The sequence below is a fragment of the Amblyomma americanum genome, chromosome 7, assembly GCF_052857255.1.
Source record: "Amblyomma americanum isolate KBUSLIRL-KWMA chromosome 7, ASM5285725v1, whole genome shotgun sequence".
In the NCBI taxonomy this organism is placed as follows: domain Eukaryota; kingdom Metazoa; phylum Arthropoda; class Arachnida; order Ixodida; family Ixodidae; genus Amblyomma; species Amblyomma americanum.
In genome coordinates, this window is record NC_135503.1 from 69,605,168 (window position 1) to 69,626,328 (window position 21,161).

The window sequence follows — 21,161 nt, forward strand, 5'->3', positions numbered from 1 at the left end:
AGTTATAATTCGGCCATTCGTGGCAAGCAGAATGGCTTTCTACGGTATAGTTATCGTAAATAGCATAATCGTAGTATCTTAAGATAATTAACCAGCTCTTTACGCTAGAGACTCTTATAAAAGAAGCGTAAGCATTGGAATGTTGAATGGGTCAACACAGGAAGCATGCGATGTTCTAAGAACGGTAAGGTCGTATTGTGTAATCTAAATACTTACGGCGCTGAAGGCCCAGCAGGATCCACACTGGCCCTGGTCTTTGACGGGAGTCACGGCCCCCTTTGTGCGCCAGTCGACTGTGTCCGGCAGGCTGCTGTCATTCAAGTTAGCCGGAGGCAGGTAGGTGGATCCGCCGGATCCTGATCGCTTTCCGCGGAAGCCATTCATCATCTTAACGAACTCGTGCGGCAGCTGCAAAAAATGAGAAGTTGTCTGCTGCAATCGACACTTAATACACTTCAAACCTCAATCTGATTATTCCGAGTAACATGCGTATAGCGTAGCTAAAGCTTCAAATTAAGAGACTGGTTAGCCTCTAAATTGTTCGTTGTGAATCAGCAAATGAATGAAACGGTTAAAAAGGAAAGACGGATAACTACATCGGTGTTTGCGTGAACTATAGCGCGTTGCTTGATAATATTGCTTCAATTACAGCAACATTAAGTGACGGCTTAACTCGTGAGGCAGAAGCGCTGCTTTGAAACTACCGTTTATATTTTCCAAATCACGCAACAAAATTTTGGCTTCTCTTGTCTTGAAACATTGTTGGCGAGTGGCCAGTTGTTACATTTAGAATGAGAGGGTTTCCTTTTTATCCTGCTATTAAATATAGACCTTAGTTTGTCCTTTTTAACCACAGGTACAGGTGCCCCTATTGAAAATTTGTTTGTACATCACTGAACGTATATTGTTACTTTGGAGCACATAGCTAGAAGGACCAAAGTAATATATACATACAAGTAATTCTATGTAGCCTTCTATACCTTGTTGTTGCGGCTAATTCTGGCTAGAATAGTAAAGCCCTTGAACGAATGGGAGATTTTTACGAACCCTGGGCGTTTTTTTTCACAACAAAAGAAAAAAAACATCGTGCCCCAAAATATAAACAAAACATCTTCCTTGGATCTTTTTTCCATAACTACTTCAGCATCAAGTTTTGTAGCATGTATTATAACCGCTCTGTCCAAGCCGATTGATCTGGTACAGTGAATACCAGACAAAGATCTCCAATCAGAACTTCATTATTAACGCAATGGACGACCCCACTAGCCGGCCTAATAGGGCGTAAGCAAGTTCATTAAAGGGCAACAAAAGAGGTTTCAGAATTCGGTGAGTTTAAAAGGGCCGAATGGGTGAAACATGCAAGTAAAACATACGAAATCGTTTTGCCCTGGCATTTGAAGTGGCTGTGTAATCGCCGAGCAAAGTGGCGTCGACGTTGAGGCTTCTCAGCAGTGCACAGGGACGAGCAGAGGACCCATTAATGACGTCACATACGGCGGCACTACGTTCCCAAAAAATAAACAGTTTTTGTTATGGAAGAAAACCAACACCATTGAAGGTGAATCTCAAAAATCATTGTTTCGTGGCATCGGACGACGCACAGTAGCATGCGGGCCAAGGCAGCGGACATATGAAGTTCCGGCGATAATGATGTAACAACGAGTTTCCTAGAACTTTTCCAGCGCAGTGAGAAGAAGCCTGAACATCGTCGCGTTTTTAGTCGACGATTACGTCACTATTTTAAATGCTAGTGCAAAAATACATTCCATGGTTTACCTAGAAGCTCTGTAGACTGGTGTTGTTGCATAACCTCGAATTCTCAGAAAACTATATCTGCTTTCCTTTGAATGCAGTGGATGCAGTAGAACTGTATGCGTTACGTTTGAGATTGTATCGTGGCACGTGAAAACTAATCCCAAACACACTATTTTTTCCCCAGGCAATGCCCACTGTATCACAGGCAATGCATCTTTAATTTTTGTAATGAAAAACAAATTTTCTGCAGAAATTTCTTCAAAGTTTGCTCCTTAAGCTTAAGGCCACGTATTCCGTACTTCGTCATTTTCTGTCACCATATATATATATATATATATATATATATATATATATATATATATATATATATATATATATATATATATATATTCACATTACAGGACAACTTCAGTGAAGGCTGGCTGCCCACGTATGCAAGCCTGGGGCACTGTCTGCTCTTGCGTCCCACCACCTTTCGACTTTTCATTCATTCATTCATTCATTCATTCATTCATTCATTCATTCATTCATTCATTCATTCATTCATTCATTCATTCATTCATTCATTCTTGACAGAACGAGGTAAGGTCACATTCATATGTACATTCAATTTTCCATCCTGTCTGGAGAACCGAGCACCCCCCTTACGAAGCGTTTGGTTTATTTGAAGCGTCGACCAAATATAGCTGTCCTGATCAACGGAGCGAGTACAACGTTAGGGGTATTTTTTGGGCTGGAAATAAGCGTTATTTTTCGCGGCGAGGAACTTTTTTCAGGCATACTCCTGAGATTTTTCAGGCATACTCCAGTACTATTTTGGTGTGTGGCATTGCAGAAAAAGTTTTCATTCAGTGTAATGTAGTCCTTAACACAGACGATTCAATAATGCGAAATCAAGAGTATTGAGATTACGAGGCTCATACAGAGCAGATAATAAAGCCATCACAAAATGAGTCAGAAGAGCCGTTCAGCTATTTCACACGCAGCGCTGACAACATATTTGCGGAACCACTCGGCCACCGCAGCGGTGGCCATGTGGTTGAGCATCCGCCTCTAATGAGGAGGGTCGGGGTTCGATCCCCATTGCCGACAGGTACCCACCGGTGATACTATGGGTACAAGCTTTCCCCTGACCTGGTGCTCGGCTAGTAAGAGCTGAAATGTTTGGAAAATGGGTCTTTGACTCCACCTTGAGTAATCAAAAAATACCTTCTGGCATGGCGCTCTTTGGCCATAGACGCTCTTGCGCCATTAAAATCTACCGTCATCATCAAAAGAGTAACTCTACTTTTCGCACGTGTCTTCTTTAGTGTACAAAGTTAAAAAAAAAATCCTAACATGACAAAAAATTGCCACTCAAATGAGGTGATCACGAAGAATATCAATGTTTTATGCTTGAATTTGTCGTAGAACACACGGAGGTAAGACGCCGCTGAAGTTGCACAACCTTATCAAAATAGCTTACCAGGTCACCAAACTTGTTCATGCCCAGCTTGTAAGATACGAGGCCTCTGGCGTACTTCTCATTGTGCTTGGCAATAAAAAGGCTGTTTTCCGTGAATATCTTGAACCGGAGAACCTCCTCCACATGGGATTCATAGGTTTTTTCTGGTAAGAAAAGAACATTTCAAATAGTCCACAAGCTGAATTTTGCAGTAAAACATGGGAGAGTTGGTTTATAGCTTGAGATGATAGATCGAAACAAAAGACGACACCAAGAAAGGACGACGGGACATGTGCTTTTAATGATTTCAGTTTTCAGGGTTGTCAAGCGATATATGATGAGCGATATTGTACGCGATGTTTTGTCTCCTTATAAGTTCTTTTTGTCCGCAACCGAGCAAAGATTGCAAGTTTGCTTTTTAACTTGTATAATCAAAACGCTTCCAGCTGCAATCATTTACCATACTAGAAGGATATAAATACAAAGATCTTAGCTGTGCGTAAAAAGTTTTTTTGACACACTCTTATTGCTTTAAACTTTGTAAAAGATATGACTCATTGCAGAGCCCGTATACTTACTTGCATGATAGGTGGAACACTCGTCAAACTTCAGAAAGTCAACTTCATTATGATGAATACAAAATAGCAGCGTATTTACTGATTTGTAGTTTTTAATGAATTAATGGCATTCCTTTTTTTCACTGAAATCTGTATGTGAGGAGCTTTCTCAAGAGAATACGACGCCACCGCTTCTTCACCATTGTAGTAATATGCCGAAGGCGAGAACTCTTCAGCTGGCAGAAAAGGTTGCTATAACGGCAATATTACAGTGTAACATTTTTACCCCGAAGGATGGCTTTATATAGGCTATCACTAGCGTAACCAGTAATTATAAACTCTGCGTCATGTAGAGGGAAAACTAGGGCGTGCTCAACCGTCAAGATTCGGCGTTGATTTGCGTGGGATTTCAGAATGCTTGTGAGCAGAAAAAATGAAAGAACCATATTTAGTTTTATATAGTAGACAGTTTGTGCAAACGGGCGGAAGGCGCATTTACATACGCACGAAGCTCGTGGATTAGAAAATTAATGAGAGCGATGCTCAGTCTACTGATGCGAGCCATTAACGAGCTTCTGTACTGAGTGCTGCTTTCACGTTCAGTTTGTACTTGAGTCGCACTTCACCTTGGCGCTCCTGCTTTGATGTTACTCTTACAGGACAAATATTCTGAAGAGAATGCCAGCCCTCATGTCGTCCGGTTTATGTTATCATACAGCTGTTGCAAGGGATCATAATGGGGTTCAAATCAGCCAAGCAAATAAAATATCTGAGCCTTCCCACTCATCCCAAGGCCATAAAACTTTTACAATAAAATCGAAAATTCCGCGAAGTTTTTAATTGAGATTTGGAATCTGAAGGCCGACATTAATCAAAAAGATTTTCAGTACGCGCAATGATTACATTTTTGTTCTATATCTTGTCCTCGGCCTGTAACAGATTTCTTTATCTGTCGGCTACCGACCAGAGATGTTAAAGCCTCTTCAATCTTTCATTCTTTTCTCATATTACAAAAAAGTGACCTGAAGCATTGTTGCCGCGTCTTGCATTGTAGGTATCTTTAATTTCGAAGTTGGCTTACTTACTGTGTGCTACCTTGAAGGCCTCCCACTGGGTGCGGAGTATTTCCTGTGAACTGGCTGCCGTAGTCGCCGCCACAAGCGCACACAGTACGGTGAACCTTAGCATTATGGAGGTACGGACAGAATTCCTGCATTGACAAAACCCACAATCAAGCAGGTAGCTCGGATTCCTCATTATATTATGTGGATCGCACTTGCATATTAGCAAATTCGAAGCAGCGAAACGGGAACTAACCACGATATACCTACACCGTTATATTACACACGGATTTAAATATGCGCCCAGAAGAGATGCTGCACATGTAAAAAAAATTGAGAAAGTTTGCTAGCGTGTTTCTCTTGGGACGAATAAAAATGGGCAGGAAAAAACCAGCTTAGGCAGTAGTTGCAATTGTGCTGTAAGTTTAATAGAGTAATCTTGCGAACAGTGACAAGAAAAGTTCAACAAGGCGACGGCAATAATTGTTACGGCTCTCCGCGAACATTTGCAGAAATTCAAACCCTTTTTCGAGCTACCGATAATTGTTGGCTAATCTTTAACATAGTTACATTTTGAGTTTCCGCAACAATTACCAGACACAGGTGAATTTGATTTATACAGCAGGCAGCGTCTGTGCTAGTAAAGGATCGGGATATCGTAATTCCTAATTTTTGTTTTTTGGAATTGATCCATACTGGCTTCTTAATGCCATTACATTAATTCAAAATACCTCATTCAGAACGGCCTTAAATATAGATTTTGAAAAGTAGCTTAGCACAGGTTGAGGGAGCTGTACATAGGTGGCAGCATCTATTGAAGCTCGAATATTCAAGAAATAATCTTCACAGTCTAGACTCCTTGATTAAGAGACCTCAATTGGAGTGCTCACTGCGCACGTCTTTTTGCATCTCGTAAATTTTAAGATCAGCGTACAGTAGCACTGAAGCCTTACCTGCTGACGAGCTTCCAGGTGGACCACACCGCGCAGCGTTGCTGGCTGCTGTTACGGGTTATATACTCTTCGGACCCACATGTTTGTCACACTGTGCCCTTGTTGCACACGGCGCTATCAAGCGAGGCACGAGAAAGCTGTGCAATGCTATCTGAGGTGATAAAACTCCCTGAAAACCTTTTTTTTCCTGGGTGCCGCTTGCACTCGGCCGCTGTGTACAATTGCTTGCCCGGACATTTTCTTGCAACCAGCTGCTGTCATGTATCCTGTAGAGATAAAAGGTTTCATTGGAAAGAACCATAATCAGACATTGAACGCAACTTCTATGGGGAGTCCATTGTTGGCCTAGCAGTGATCAAACATGACACTTTCGCTGATAACACGACATCATGGGGCTGAAGGAGCCGCATGAAGCGTTCGAGAGTCATATTTGCTTCCAAATCTTCCAGCCGTACATTGGCATCGATGCTTTCTAGAAAAAAAGGTTTGGTGTATATCACCAAGTGACACCTGCCTCCGAATATTTGAAGGTGCTAAAAGATCTTTTCGTTCCAGGAAAGCTGAAAAACTATTGATATGAGGAGAAAGTACGTACACAATTCTGTGAAATACGCTTGATGTAGACGGCTCAAGCTCGTGCAGCGAGTGGAGACGACGTTTGGTTGCCGGAAAACTGAGACTGTTGGTTGTAGGTGTTGAAAGGACTGCTCAACAAGTGTGAGTACAGGGCCATCCACTCTAGAAAAACGAAAAGCAACGCACCGCTCAGCGAGGGATAACTAGGTTTTGAAGAGATTGCCGAACGATCATAAGAACCTATGTGATGAAGCAGCGACAGAAGGGGGAGTTCGCCTTTTGTTCTTATACTTTCACTCTTTCTGATTTCGTGTTAAGACATGATTGCCAGCAGGCCAGCAACAAGGAGTTAGCTTTATCGCTACTTTGTGTATAATATTTATGCTAATGATGATGGCTTTGCTTTCGAGCCCAATTTACATGGGCCTAGCGCAGCGTGTTCATCTTGATTCTTGAACTTCTTCGCCTCAGCCTCTGTCTACCTAAGTTCGGCGACCTCTTGGCGCCTACGCTTCATCGCCACAGCCTTCCCCTCTAGGTCAGATTGTAGAGCGGGATCACTTCTCTCACCTAGGGCGCTGTTGCTCTGTTGTCGAGCAAACCGAGTGCGTTGCACTGCCTTTGGGTCACTCGCCGAAGGACCAGCTGTCGTTACGTCCTCGCCTTGCTCATGATTTTCAATCCTTTGTTGGTGCTACCTTGATGAGGCTGTGGCATAGAAATGGTGAGTGGGCGAGGGGCGGCGCTTTCGGAGTGTGGAGGTGGGCGGATAATTCTTCGCTCTCACAAGGTGACGCTTGCATTCCGCTGAATGGCGCTACTACTCCTGTTTCAGTAAATATGCTGCGAGCTATATTTGGCGTGCTCGCTGTTTGCTACCCTGAATGAGAGAACTGCCCAAGGAGACAGGAGAGACCTAAAATATACCTTGCAATCATGAGCATGCTGTGAAGTATAGGGCAAAGTCGCCTTAGAAAGGCGTTGCTGAAGTACCCTGCTTTAGCAGTGATATATCATAGCTTCTGCAACATTCTGTTTCTTTTCCTGTTGAGTTGCTAGCTTATGCCAAAGAATTTTAGTCCACGTAAGGCACACGGACAGTAATATCATTGCCCAGACTGCAGACTGCATCGCGGCAGCTGCGTGCTTAAGATGAAGGGCTTTGTATAGTAAGTATGAGAAGTGTTCAGCAAGGCAAGCTTCGCTATTTTTATTATTTTACTTGTCTAAAAGCACAGCGCTCAGAGTGATTTCTGTGTTGTGGGCACTGCTTTGAGAATAAATGATACTTTCATGTTGTGAAGTGGCTGCTATGCTATTTCTGCTATTAGGCGGCCGGAACTTATTTTTTTATTATTTCTGTGAATCATTTGCTTCTGAACTGCAAAGCTATCTGCCAACCTCAAAAATGCAATAAAAATTATCTTCGAAGCCGAGCTAAAACGAACTTAAGCTGTTGCAGAGCAGACGTCTTCTGTGTGAACATAAGGGCTCATGGGTAGCACTGCGCTTCGACATAATATTTGTTATGCATTATACTGAAGCAATCATAATACTGTAGTTTTGGCAGTGAAATATTCAAAAACAAAGCAAGTTGGATGCACTAGTTGGATGAAGAAATTTGGAACGTCTCAAACCAATTCTAAGTCGATTCTATCTAACCTTAGTCTCTTTAAAAAAAAACATTGTTTTTTTACACATGCCACTTGTACGTTCAGCTCGTGTTTCACAAGTCTAGTTGTTATCCTTCTCAACGAATAGAGTTTGCTAAACCTCTTATAAGGTATATTAGAAACAGAGCATGTTGGCACACGATTACGGTTCCAAACTTTAGCTCAAGTCTTAAACTTCATTTAGAGAATTCAGGGTTTCTTAAGGTAGAAGCCGGCCCAAGGATGATGTTATATTGTCCTCAGAGTAATCGCGCCCCTTTCTGCAGCAAACGTATTGCTTACCAACATCGCTTCAACCTTACATGAGCGCTCAATATTCGAGCGCGCTGCCAGCTCTTGGAATAACTTACCCACACGCATCGCCAGAGCCACCAATCTGTCGGGCACTAAGTCTCTCTTCAACAATTCCGTCGTTCAAGTCACGCCACTCAGGACCTTCTCAGGCAACCATTATCACGCCAACCACTCATCTAAAGTTTCTTTAACGAGCTCTTCACATAATTATTGCTGAAACAAACCAAAAATAATCATCTCATGCAGCGCATTTCCCCAGCATCAAAACAAGCATCCAAGAAGTTCACGAGCGTTTCTGCAAGGTGAAAGGAGGCTGACTTTGGGCATCTTTCGCATCAATCGAGAACATCTTTAACAACTCATTTTGCTGACTCTTAGCGCCTTCCAGCGAGCACAGGAAGCATTCGGTTCTTTGCGATGGAAGAGCTTCGCAACCTTGAATAAAGCATTCGCTTGCGAACTGCACGCGCGCATAAGCACACTCAAAGCCGCCATGAAGCGAGTACCTTAGCAACCACGCTATCAGATGTTCATTGTCTCTTGTTTTCACCGAAAAGTGATGGGGAGCGTATTTGTGTGCGCGTGCCATGAGTTGTCCCTGCAAAGTGCCTTCAGCAATAGCGACACAACACGATAGCGTTGGCAGGGGCTCTGTCCGGTCTGTTAACAACACACGCCACGGGCATCGCTTGACTGCTCCTCGAGTCACATGCTGCACGGGCGCCATCATTTTGTGGCTTTAGGTTCGTGTGTGTAAGTGTAGAACTCGAATATTCTTTTTCAACAATCCCCTGAAATTTGGGGCATCTGCTCCCTGATGCTGTCTGTAGTGGTTATTGCGAAATGATGACCAACTTCGCTAGGTCTCTTCCATGGATGTGAAATAGGTAAAAACATGTTAATTAAAACCTTGTCTGAGCAGTGTTTATTGCGGTTGTTATACCGCCATAGTGCTACTCAACCACACCATAAGCTCAGTTTAGAGAAACCCGTTTCCCTTATGTACAAAGTTTAGAGTTTTATGAAGCAAGTGAACGTAGGCTTTCCTGGCGTGTTTAAGGTATGATTATTAGGAATTTCAACTTCTCTGCGCAGCGTAATGTAATCATAATGATTTAATTAGTATAGCTCGAAGAGAAAGCACGAGATCAAATTTGTTGAAAATTGTGCAGAAATAATATGAAGAGGCGAGAAGATGGGCACAAAAAAAAGCTAACTCGCGATGACAGAAATGAATAGATTTTTGTTACGTGGTGAATTTCAAACATGCTAAGAATTGCTCGGAGCGTGAATTTCACACATCTCAGCCACCTTGCTCCTGAGGTAGCCACCATAAATTGAAAAGTAGTTACAAACTGTTAAAGGTACAGCTCAGGTACCTAATGGATACAAAATAATTTTTATCACTCTTAATAAGGTGCAGCTCTCGAACCTACCGGCAGGATACCACTAAATCAGCGCGAACAGTCTTCACAGCTGAGGCTGGCAAGGGCCACTTTTCTGCTTCAGTGCGCGCGCCTTAGAGAGCAGTGCACCTGGTCCACCGAATTATTCATACCTTTAGAACCTTTCTTGGCAGTTTCTCTCATACGGAGGGTTTTCAATGAGCTGTCGTTAGACAGGGCGTCTTTTTTAACCTCTACACATTTTTATTTCAGGAACTATGAGAGATACGTCGCTGAGATTAGTTGGTCCTGATGATACAGCAGGGCAGATGTTATCTACCTAATATGAAAAAATATTTAAGATTATTTCCCCTAAATGAATTGTAATAAGCTGAGTCTTATAAGGCGCTGCGTCGCGAACAACCAGCGGCACAGTCTAGGTACAGACCATTGGCAGCGGTCAGTCCCGAGCACACACGAGGGTCGAGCATCCAGCGCTTGTCGTCTTCTTCGTTAAGCGCCAGCCGCTGAAGGTTCCGGAGCCTAAGGCCTGTCTTACATAACTAATAAATCTGATTTATTGATTTTAGAGGGCAACGTTATTTTGCGAAATTTATAGCCGCCAACAGCGAGGGTGAGCTTTTTTTCAATTATCGTAGTCGGCAATGTGGTTCGAAATAATGAACGTCAAAAATATGTATTTGAAAGCTTTTTGATTTGGGTTTCCCGCATTACTTGGCTAAAACGGCGTTCCTGTGCATAATGTCGTTGCCGAAATCAAGTTAACCTCGTCTACACCATCAAATGCAGCCACTCTGCGTGCATATGATGCATAAAAAGAGCTAGAGACGCATTTTATTTTACAGACAGAGAGACAGGCGGGCAGGCGGGCAGGCGGGCAGGCGGGGAGGCGGGCACACCTGCATCGCATGGTACATATGTAGGAATGTTACATTGTTGCTGAGGTTGAATCCTTGAAGAAGAAATGAAGTACTAAAATAAAGAAACTTAGGTTCAAGCCTCTATTCTTGCAGAATTGTTGTAGAACATTCGTGGAAGTAATGAATAGAAAAGATGGACAAGTCGACAGCAATAAATGTCAGCTGTGTGACTGCACATCATTTCTGAAAACTTAATCCTTTTACTTTGGTGCCGACGTTTGCAGACAAATTCATAACAGATACAATGAAAATTTGCACTAGTGCCGCTGCTTCAAATTACCATGTTTGCACACGAGCCAGCTCACATATAAAAAGGAAATGGAAAATAGGGGATTCCTGATTTCTCTCAGCAATGAGGAAGTCTGTGGTGTTCCTATTAATCATTGGATAGGTTATGGTTGTCAGTAGATAGTGGTTACTCTTAATTTTCATTTCATGAAAAATTTAGAACGCCTACAGTAATAATTTCTTGTTCAGGGGATCTGAAGGAAGATCAGCTGACAGCGGGACCACACTTTTTTCACCTTCTGAGTAACGCGAAGAGCAGCAAGGAATCGCCAATGAAGCCTTACCTCATCAAGAGCTTCCTAAAGGAACTCATCGTGATATGGTGCGGCGTATTTTTAAAGGTTATATGTCTATTCAGATGACGTGCTTTTTTTAGATTGCTGTTGCACACTATGCCTTCCGTAGAAGCAAGATAAATCTAGCTAAAGCTACTCGAGGTGATAAGACAAAGTAAAAGGCTCTTTCCCTTTACGCTGCCTGCGCTCGCACGCTGTGTTCTTTTCTTTAACTGGAGAATTTTTTAAGTAACTTGCTTGATATGTGGGGTACAGAAGAAAGGTTTCACTCGGCAGTAAACAGCGACTGAACGGAACATCGATGAGTAGCTTCGTTTCGGCATTCCGTGGCGAAGACAGCAGAGCAGTTGGTAAAATGACGCCACAGGCTCAAGAAGCGACAGAAAGAGCTTGGAGCCCCCTTACTCTCGACATAAGCTTGCAGCGGAGATCGGACATAGTAGTGAGGTGGTACGATGGGCTTCTGCGTCATTTCTTGTGATATTTACCTTGGAACAGAAGAAGTCGTGGCAAAGGTTTTGGGGGATGAAAGTTACATTTACTCTCTATATTGTCTATGAACGTTGTTTTTAACTAAAAGCGAACGACGTAGGTGGCACGTGTTAGCAAACTAAGAAACTTCTTCCAAAATAGGGTGTAACCAAAATAATTGTTTGCACGTAAAGTTAAACAATTTTTTTGGTTCCGTAGTTTGCAAGAATTTGTGTGAGAGGCAGTCGCCTTTTGACATATTACTACGTGGCAGTAGTGCAAAAGCCACCTGACAGCTGCGGTGACTACCTGCCTGGTTGAGTAGTCTGTAACATATTGCTCCATGACTGTAAAAGCTTCTAATCTTACAGTTTTTTCTTTGCCGCCGCGATGGCTGAGTGGTTATGGCGCTCGGCTGCTGGCCCGAAAGACGCGGGTTCGATCCCGGCCGCGGCGGTAGAATTTCGATGGGGCCAAATTCTAGAGGCCCGTGTACTGTGCGATGTCGGTGCACGTTAAAGGACCCCTGGTGGTCGAAATTTCCGGAGCCCTTCGCTACGGCGTCTCTCATAGCCTCAGTTGATTTGGGACGTTAAAGCCCCATAAAACCAAACCAAAACCTAATCTTAAAGTTTTAGAGACCTTTTTCGCCAATGTCCTGTGCTCCAATGAAGCGTCTAAATCGCATGACGCCTCGGTGCGCCTTTAGCAGGCTCGCCGGCGCTAAGCAGCTTGACTGATGAACGAACTGTTGCAGACAGTTGCACGAATTTATCAATGGTGCTTTAGAGTACGAAAAGGCGTTTGTTCTTGGGCTGGAGATTGACACCCACAACGGATGCTGCAACTTTTGTGGCACTTTTGGTGGATCGAATGTGAACGCGTACATAGCGTGGCCCAATGCCGGTAAAGCCACCGTCGCACTGGGTGGAGGGACCGTGGACTCTGCATTCAAGCTCATCATGATGCTGGATCATGGCCTAACGGTATACGGTCGGGGGCGTGAAATGCGTCATTATCGAAGAGTTTGGCGTGACGTACGCCGACATGCTCTGCGGCATCTACAAAGGTTTGCGGGCCATAATCAACAACAACCTGTTGCTGTGTGCCGGTATGGACGTGGTCCTGTGCGGGAACCTGCGCCAGCTACATCAGGCTGCTAGGACGCAGCGGTGCGAGTGTCCTAAGCAGAAGTGAAGCAGAGGGCCGCCGCGGTGGCCTAATGGCTATGGTACTCGGCTGCTGACCAGAAAGACGCGGGTTCGACTCCGGACGCGGCGGTAAAATTTAGATGGAGGCGAAATTCTAGAGACCCGTGTACTGGTCACTGTGAGTGCACGTTAAATAACACCATGTAGGCAAAATTTCCGGAGCCCTTCACTACGGCGTCTCTCATAGCGTGAGTCGCTTTGGGACATTAAACCCCCATAAACCATAAACCATACAAGTGAAGCAGAAAAGACGTGAAGTGAAGTTTCAATAGTGCGAGCAGCCGAATTCCAAGCTAGGGAGAGAAAAGGCAGAACGCAAAGAGAGGCGAGAATCTGATGCTACGGGATCGCAGATTTTCCTCATCAATCTCAGTGTAGGATCCCCTATCCATTTTTCTGTATGGGCGAAATCATTATATGAGGCATCATTATAGCGCTGGACGAATGTAAAGACTGTTGAGAACGGGTACCCTGTTTGAGACACAGCACAGCGTGGGGCTTCTAAGACACATTTAAAGGCACTCCTAAAACTAAGGAAAGGGAGTGTGACATCAAAAATTAAAACAAGAATATCGACGTCCAATTCACTGCGATGAAAACGTGTAGAAAAAGAGAAGCCGGTTGTATCAGGGAAAATCAGCCCTTTTTGGTTTAAATCCTGTAGCTTCTCTGGGCAGTCATATTTCAGGTGGCTCAATGAAAGTCCGTTAGCTGATATACCAAACACTGAGAAAATGGTTGCAGTCCTTCTGAACTCACTTCCACAGCAGCAAACACCCACACCTTGATATCTATAACCTATAAATGCAACCACGTTTAGTGTATACCGGATGAACTGCTGCACACGTTTGGCTCTCAATGGACATAACTGAAAGGAAGGGCAAAATGATGAAGCTGTAAATTAAAACAGAAAGGTAGTACTTTACTGCGTGATAAGTGCGATTACCTGAAAAAAAAAGCAAGCCTCGAAATAACCTATTTTTATTTGTACGGAAATGTGTGCAGTAATAACGGGAAAAGGAAAGTGCAATAATTGCCGTACGTAGCCTTCCACCTCATGCGGTAAGATGTCTTTACTGACAACGCTGTTTTCAATGTCACCATTGAAAACTGCGACGCCGCACTCCCCTATGTTTGTATTTTAGTGGATGTGAACTGCGAGCGTGAGGCAGTAAATAAATAATCTTCCGATATTCCGCCTTCATGCAACGCTGAGTTGCTCAAGTGACCAGCGGCACGACCACTTTTCGAATCGCAACCCTTGCGAAATTCAGGAAACAATTATCTGCCATTGCTGCTGCGATACGACGAACGATGCAATTCGGCACTCGACAGCTGTATGAATAAAACCGTACACCTCGAATTTTCTGTGCTAATAGTAACTGAATTCCTATTGTTAGATGGAAGTTTTTCCCACGTCTCTCGGTTTTAATTACAATGATCAATAAATAAAGCGATCGTTAAAACACCAATCATGGCTAGAGCGCCATTGAAGCTTACGAACCCTACTATGAAATGCAGAATGAGCCGAAAGCAGGCGTTAAAAGATGCCAGCCAATATGCATAGTTAATTAAATGCGAACAGGTGCGCTCGCGCTGGTTCAGTGAGCGCGAGCGATGATCGTCCGCTGCGTTCAAAGTCCTAAGCCAGAAACCCCTACCATCTGCTCAAAGTACTCAACACGGCCGCAGCCTCGGTACAGCAGCTCTCTCATTGGCTGCAGCTGTTCGATCACGCCGCTTCCTCATTGGCTTATCTCTCACGCTTCAAGGTCACTGCGCTGCTTTGGACAGACTCCCGCCGAAATCCATGATTTCGGATGGTAGTGCTAGAGTCGTCGGTTAACATCTACAGTGCGTCGCAAACTGGAGTAGTGCTTATACAGCAGTGACAAAGTGAGGCAAATATGCACGTACGAGTGAACGAGGAAATCGCCACATGGGGCGCGTCCAAGAACCAAAACTTTTCGAACGGATGGCGTCACTGTAATCATGCTTCATGAATTATGTTCTTTTTTTAATTTTTATTTTGGGGCGTCTAAAATCAAGGTGATGATAGTGGGGCTAAGCATATGGCTCTGTCAATAAATCTATGCGATCGTTCCGGCTACAAGTCGGGAAGGGTTTACGTACATGATGTCCTGCTTCAAACTAAATACCGTACTTTTAGTCATATGCCAGCATATTACACGGAACCGAAAATAACACCTTTTGGATTTATTGCCGATGGTGCAGGTTTGCACACACATGCTGACATTCCAGTTATACAGCGGTCCTGGAGCTTCGTCACTGGAGCTCAATGCGGTGTCAGTTGAGCCATACGCACCAGGAACACGTGACGGTATGAGGACCGCATGACTGTGCACTGTAAGATAAGACGAATTTAATTTGTTAAGCGCAATTCTTTGTTCTGACCATTATTGTCGCGTTATTTCAACCTTGCGTGTGGTGCCTGTAATGCGCTGTCCTGTTTTTCCTGAAAAAAAAACAATACCTTGTCTAATCATTACTGTCTTATCACTGATCCGGCCTACGCTCGACATGCGGCACAAATTCCTCAAACGGCTGTTTTTTTACGTCTGTGAGATCATACGATAGCGACCAACGGGACTCTTCCTCAAGGGCTCTCAATCACGGAGCGTGAAACAAGAACTGTGATTAGTTCTTGGAATTCATTTTACTTCGTCTTGGATTTTACCCGGGTGCATAAGTGCTTTGTGTTCTATAAATAGACTCGAGCGATGTTTAGCGATCAATTATGCCATCTGGTAATAATCAGTTTTATAGATGGAAAGCTTAGATAATGATGAATGTACATGAAAAGACCTGTAGTAAAGGATCTTAAAACAATAAATACTACAGAAGCTTGCCTCATGCAATAGAGGCATTGTGTAAACTTTTGAGAAAGAAAGCATAGAAACAGACTTTATAAAAACTTACTATTGTAATCGAAATTAAACCGACGAGTTCTATTCGATTATGTCGTTATTTCGTCCTCTGTTATTCATTGTAGAAATTCTAGGGGACATTCTGCTTCTCCACAATTATCTTTCATCACTTTCTTTTCCTAAAATAGTCTTAGGCTAACGAAGCGTTTCATTCTGTATAGAGCTGAGTCCTCCAATCTGCTTGCCGCCCTTTGCTCTTCATCACAGAATACGGAGTCACCTGTCGCAAAGGGTAAGTGGTAGTGCTTGCGTGAATGCTATGGACAGTAATGTTCCACATAAAAAGTACATGGCCCCCTTTTTCCCCGTTGCGCGATGTTACTAACCGTAATATATACGTGTGATATGCATGTGTGACCGCTGAACACTCCTGTATTTCCCCATTCCCCCCTTATGTAGCGCCCCTAAAGAGACCTCAATGCTAAATAAAGGATGACGACGAATAGCATCGACTTGGAATACAGTACTAGCATTGAACAAGCAACCTGTCGCGTTGGAAATCTCTAACCGTGAAAACCCATCTTTCAAATCAGAACATATTAGAAACATCCCAGATGACTATGATGTGACCGCATCTCATGTAATCCCCGCTTAGGAGCTTCTCAGTTGTAATAAAGAAACAAGAGAAAGGAAAGACGAGCGCTTATTAGAGCAATTCTCTAACGACGTAAAGACAGCCGTTCAAGGGTCGCACGCACGCTCCATTAGGCTTTTTGAAATGTCGATTTGGACTTAATGTGAAGCCAGAAAAACACGCCCGACAAACAACCACTCTGCTGCTTACAGTGCCTGCTTCGCAACAATGAGACTGCACCGCACGCCTCAACAAGCGATAGTACGCGACCTGCACGCCCGTCGCGTCGCACGCAAAGCCACAAAAGACCGAGTCTTTCGCACGTCCGCTATCGTAACCTCATTGTTTCTCGTTTGCGGAAGAGAGCGACGATCAGCGTTCTCATCTGCACGTGCAGTAGCCGCGTATCGCTGCCGGTGATAATTCCAGAAGAGAACACGGGTGCAGGAGTCTGGAGCGCTTTCACTATGAGAGCGACTTACGACACTACGCTCTCTTGACTGCTCTTTCAAAGGCTGTGGCTAAAGCTCGTACGGGAGGGCGTATTCTTTATCGAAGGATCACTTCGAATTTAAGACAGCAGAGCTTTGCTGCTACATTTCAGTTTTTAGTGCCAGGCTGTCTAAAACTAGCGACGTTTCTTCATTTGCATGAAGTTCGTGAATTCACCTCAACGTATTTGCAGTTCTTGAGTTTTCTAAGCACAACGTTTATTTTAGATGTTTTATAACACAGGGCTTTTTTAGTAGCCTGAGTGTTTGTATTGAGTTTCTTCACAAGTCTGAGTGTCGCTCAGCCGTGCCACCAGCTTTCCTTAATGTAACGAAGCACAACAATATTAAAAATTTTAGGGGAAAAGAACTAGATCCATGTGTTTTTGAATCGTGGGAAGCATGACCACTTGCGATTTCCTCTTAACACCACGATATGGTGCCGCCATTGTTACAAATGTCTAGGGACCCATAAGACACGTGATATGTTCCATCTAACGAAATATCTTATATTTTCGGTGTGTATACATAGACTTCCTTATTTCACAAAATAACATGAGTGGCTCAGAGACTTCAGGAATTCACGGAAACAGAAAACTTGCGCAGTCACGGTATTCTAGATTTGTTAGTAAACCATTTCAGTCCCGTTAATTATGTTTTTTTTTTATCAAAAGTTGCTCCGACACCAAAAACTCAGCTCCCGTGCCTTTACTGGAACAATCCACTGCTTGTGAGTAGCTAGAAGTGCCAGCAGCAGACAGCGCTCTCATGGTGCACCGTGTAACTTGGCGACTCCATGTCTCTTTCTTGGTTTCATAAAAGGTTTCATATTTCTAGACATGAAATAGTCCTTTCATTCTCTCTAGCATTCACTTCTCTCCTAGCCAGCATAATTTACTTCTTGCAAACAACCCTGCGTGTCTGGAGAAAAATGTTAAAAAGCGGCGTCCACTGAAAGGGACGCCGTGCAATAAGAAAATAATACAATGAAAACAAGAGGCAAATTAGTACGTAATAACACAAAAACAGTGGAAAAACAAGAGGAGAAGAGGCCAGTAGGAGAATAAGAAGTAATAGCTAAAAAAAGGGGGAATTTCCATTTTCCGCTCTAACTGCAGTAGATTAGAAATTCCTCAAAGGAGAAAATTTTTTATGTATTAGCCTGTGCGTTGTCGAAGCAGCCGCTGAAGTGGTCCTTCACGTATTTGCGGCGTTCTGACCGTACTCAACAGTATATATAGGGCTGCCAGCTGGGGCAAAATGAAGTTCTCTCTGTCTGTGTATCAGGAAAACGAGGAGAGCTCGTACCTAGCGAGAAGAAGACACTAGTTCATTTACAATATTTTGAAGAACCGGAGATAACAAGTACAGCTGTTCTCATTTTGAATGCATCTTACAGCAGCATCATTTAGGGTCTGTTAAGTTTGCCGACTTGCTAGCCTTCTAGAAGCCTTCGAGAAGTGTTTTATGTACCTACTGCTCATCAACTAGCCGTCGTTGAGAGCCATTCAGTTTGAATGAAGTTATGGAGCCTGGGTGCTAATTGCATTTTGCACTTATTGGTACACTATCTATCTTACTGTGCTGTTGCTGTCACATGTGTTTCGGAAAACCAGGGAATATTTTGGACTCTAACATCCTCAAGAAGGTTTTATTTTATTCACAAAGCGAGTGTTCTGGTCTAACACCACATGCAACGAGTTTGCTCATGTTAACGGTGACGCGTCCTAACGCATATCCTCGTGGTTTAAGGTCATAAAAGCATGGTTGTTGTTTCGTGAAGCGCAGGTCAGCGACTGTTATGCGTAAATAAATTGTTAATCTTACCTTGAAAGCCCTGAAAAGCTAGCAAGGCTAGTGTTGGGAACTGCGTGAACAAAATTTCAATTTGTGGCTTATAGCCCTACATTTTGCAGAAGCGTGCATGCTTGCCTTTCGTACGCTGTCCCACTTTTGTCTAACTCAAAAAGAACTGTACTTCAAATTTTTGCTTAGTTCTACAAAGGTTGCTGTTTTATCATTATTTATATGAAATGAGCTTCTTGTGAATGTTCTGCTTTGCCATAACTTATCCGCACGCTATACCAGAATCTGTATAGAATTTCTTAATGCCAACGCTTTAGTTTATAAAACCCTTTAACTTATTGTTTCCTCAGTAAACTCGCTCCAACCAAGTAGGAATCTAATCATGGCACAAAATCCGTCAAGTGCCATGGGATCACTTAAATAGAAAGAAGTACTTGAAGAATGGTTTGGATGAGCCATAGGTTATCTTACATACATACATACATACATACATACAAGTTTTATTCTCCACAAAGAAGTGGAAGGAGGCGGAGGGAAAAGCCGTACATTTGTGGCTTGAAAAATCCTCCGCCCCCTTACAGTGCATACAGCAGCAGAGCGGGACAATAGACATACATTTTTTTTTGTTGCAAAGAGGAAAAAAAATAATAAACAGCACTATATCGCATCACAAAATAAAATAAGCCTAAATAAGAGTTTCAATCGAACACTGGGTTTGGACTCCTGGAAAAACATTTTTTTTTTGAAAAGTAAACAATGCGATGTAATTGAACATAAAGATAGACCTGTGCGTTCATTCACAAAAAAGAGTATGAGTAGCAAAATATTTGTACATATTTGGAAGAGACATATTGGATACATCAACGCCTTCTTTTTCTGCAGCATTCAATAATCGCGGAAGGTTATACCGGAGTGTTTGTTGTCCATAGGCAGTACGACATTTTGGAACTTTCCATCGTTCTGGTGTTCTGGTGCTGTAGATGGGATAATTGGGTTTTAGTTCTGCCATTTCAGTAAAAACTGTACTCTCTCGTTGGACACTTAAACGGTACTGCCTGCATAATTTGTATTCGTAAATATTTCTTACTTTCAATAAATTAAGCGAAGAAAAGATATCTGAAGAAGGCGCTGTGTATTCAACGTTTTCAATTATTCGTACTATTTTTTTCTGTAGCCTTTCAAGCTTCAACAGATTAGTTTTGGTTGATGTTCCCCAGACTAAATGAGAGTAGTTTAGGTGGGAAACAAAGAGAGCGTTATAGACCATTAGTTTAACTTTTTTTGGAAGAGTATAGCGGTTGCGATTTAAAATTCCAGTTATGCAGCTCAGTTTGCTGATTAGACTGTTTACATGATCATTCCATTGTAAAGTTGAAGTAAAATATACCCCTAACACCTTGACAGTATCTACCACATCAATGGCTGCGGATCTAAACATTACGGTTCTTTGTAACGAAATTTGTTTACTTTTTGGTCGAAAAATTACCACCTTTGTTTTGTTTGCGTTAAGTTTTAATTGATTGCTGGAAATCCACGAGTCCAATTTGCGCAGAAAAATATTTGCTTTAGTAATTCCTTCAGCTTCAGAACGTGATGGCACCAAAGCACTCGTGTCGTCGGCATATATAACGAACTTGGTATCTGAGCAGATGTGTACAATATCGTTAATGTACAAATTAAATAGGAGAGGGCCTAAAATGCTACCCTGTGGGACTCCTGAAATTATTTTTTTTCTGTGAGAAATGAAACCATTTATGTCGACATATTGAAATCTACTTGAGAGATAACTTTGGAGCAGGGCCAAAACATGTCCCCGGATACCATAATGATGCAGTTTTTCAAAAAGGATAGTATGACTAATATAATCGAAAGCTTGGCTAAAATCAACAAAAATACCGATAACAATACATTTCTTGAGTGAGCCGCCAGCGCGGTTTTTTCGACTGTTCTGAGTGTGCTTAAAGGTGGAGAGACAACAAGTTTTTGCTTCGATGTAGTAGTTTTTCGAATTATGCATTGGTTCATCATCGCGTGATATTTCCGTATTACCCCTTGTAGCCGAATTCCTCCTCGATACTTTTTCGGTTTCTGTTTCATCAAGCAAATGATAGCTGCCACTTCAAGACACAGGGATGAAAAAACTGCACGACCGCGATTAAACAAACTTCAATTTGAAGGCTTAAACGCAATTTTAATTCATTTCCGCGCCTATTCCAGCCTTCTTGCTTAAGCCGCTTGAATGACAGCAAAGGGGTTGTCAGCGATTATATTTAAGTTTCTTGGTGCCTCACGTGACCTAAAACCACCTTACACAGTACACCCACATTTAGGCTCATAAAACTGAAGCCTAAACAGCACGAAAGAAGTTCAATTCTCTTTCTACTGGGCGTGTTAAGAGTACAAACACAAAACGAGAACACGGATTTCAAATCGATGA

General features: G+C 42.8%; 2 protein-coding genes across 3 annotated transcripts in view; one reads left to right on the forward strand and one right to left on the reverse strand.

The window, feature by feature from the left end:
* Window positions 1-5,912, reverse strand: part of LOC144097781 (cathepsin L1-like) — a 41,334-nt gene extending 35,422 nt beyond the window's left edge. The window contains exons 1-4 of the mRNA XM_077630414.1: window positions 5,771-5,912; window positions 4,842-4,966; window positions 3,221-3,363; window positions 217-408 (exon numbers count right to left, since the gene is read on the reverse strand). Of these exons, the coding sequence (XP_077486540.1) occupies window positions 217-408; window positions 3,221-3,363; window positions 4,842-4,944 (438 nt within the window). The 5' untranslated portion in view covers window positions 4,945-4,966; window positions 5,771-5,912. The remainder of the gene's footprint in view (window positions 1-216; window positions 409-3,220; window positions 3,364-4,841; window positions 4,967-5,770) is intronic.
* A 461-nt stretch (window positions 5,913-6,373) lies between these two features.
* The window catches only part of LOC144099300 (procathepsin L-like), a 37,250-nt gene continuing 22,462 nt past the window's right edge, over window positions 6,374-21,161 (forward strand). The window contains exon 1 of one of the 2 annotated variants that reach the window (XM_077632494.1): window positions 6,374-6,487. Coding sequence is in view for 1 of the 2 variants with exons in the window: in XM_077632491.1 (XP_077488617.1) it covers window positions 7,049-7,070 (22 nt within the window). In the remaining variant the exon portion in view is untranslated. Of the gene's footprint in view, window positions 6,488-7,033; window positions 7,071-21,161 lie in introns of those variants that run through there. The other variant, XM_077632491.1, reaches the window with a different exon arrangement.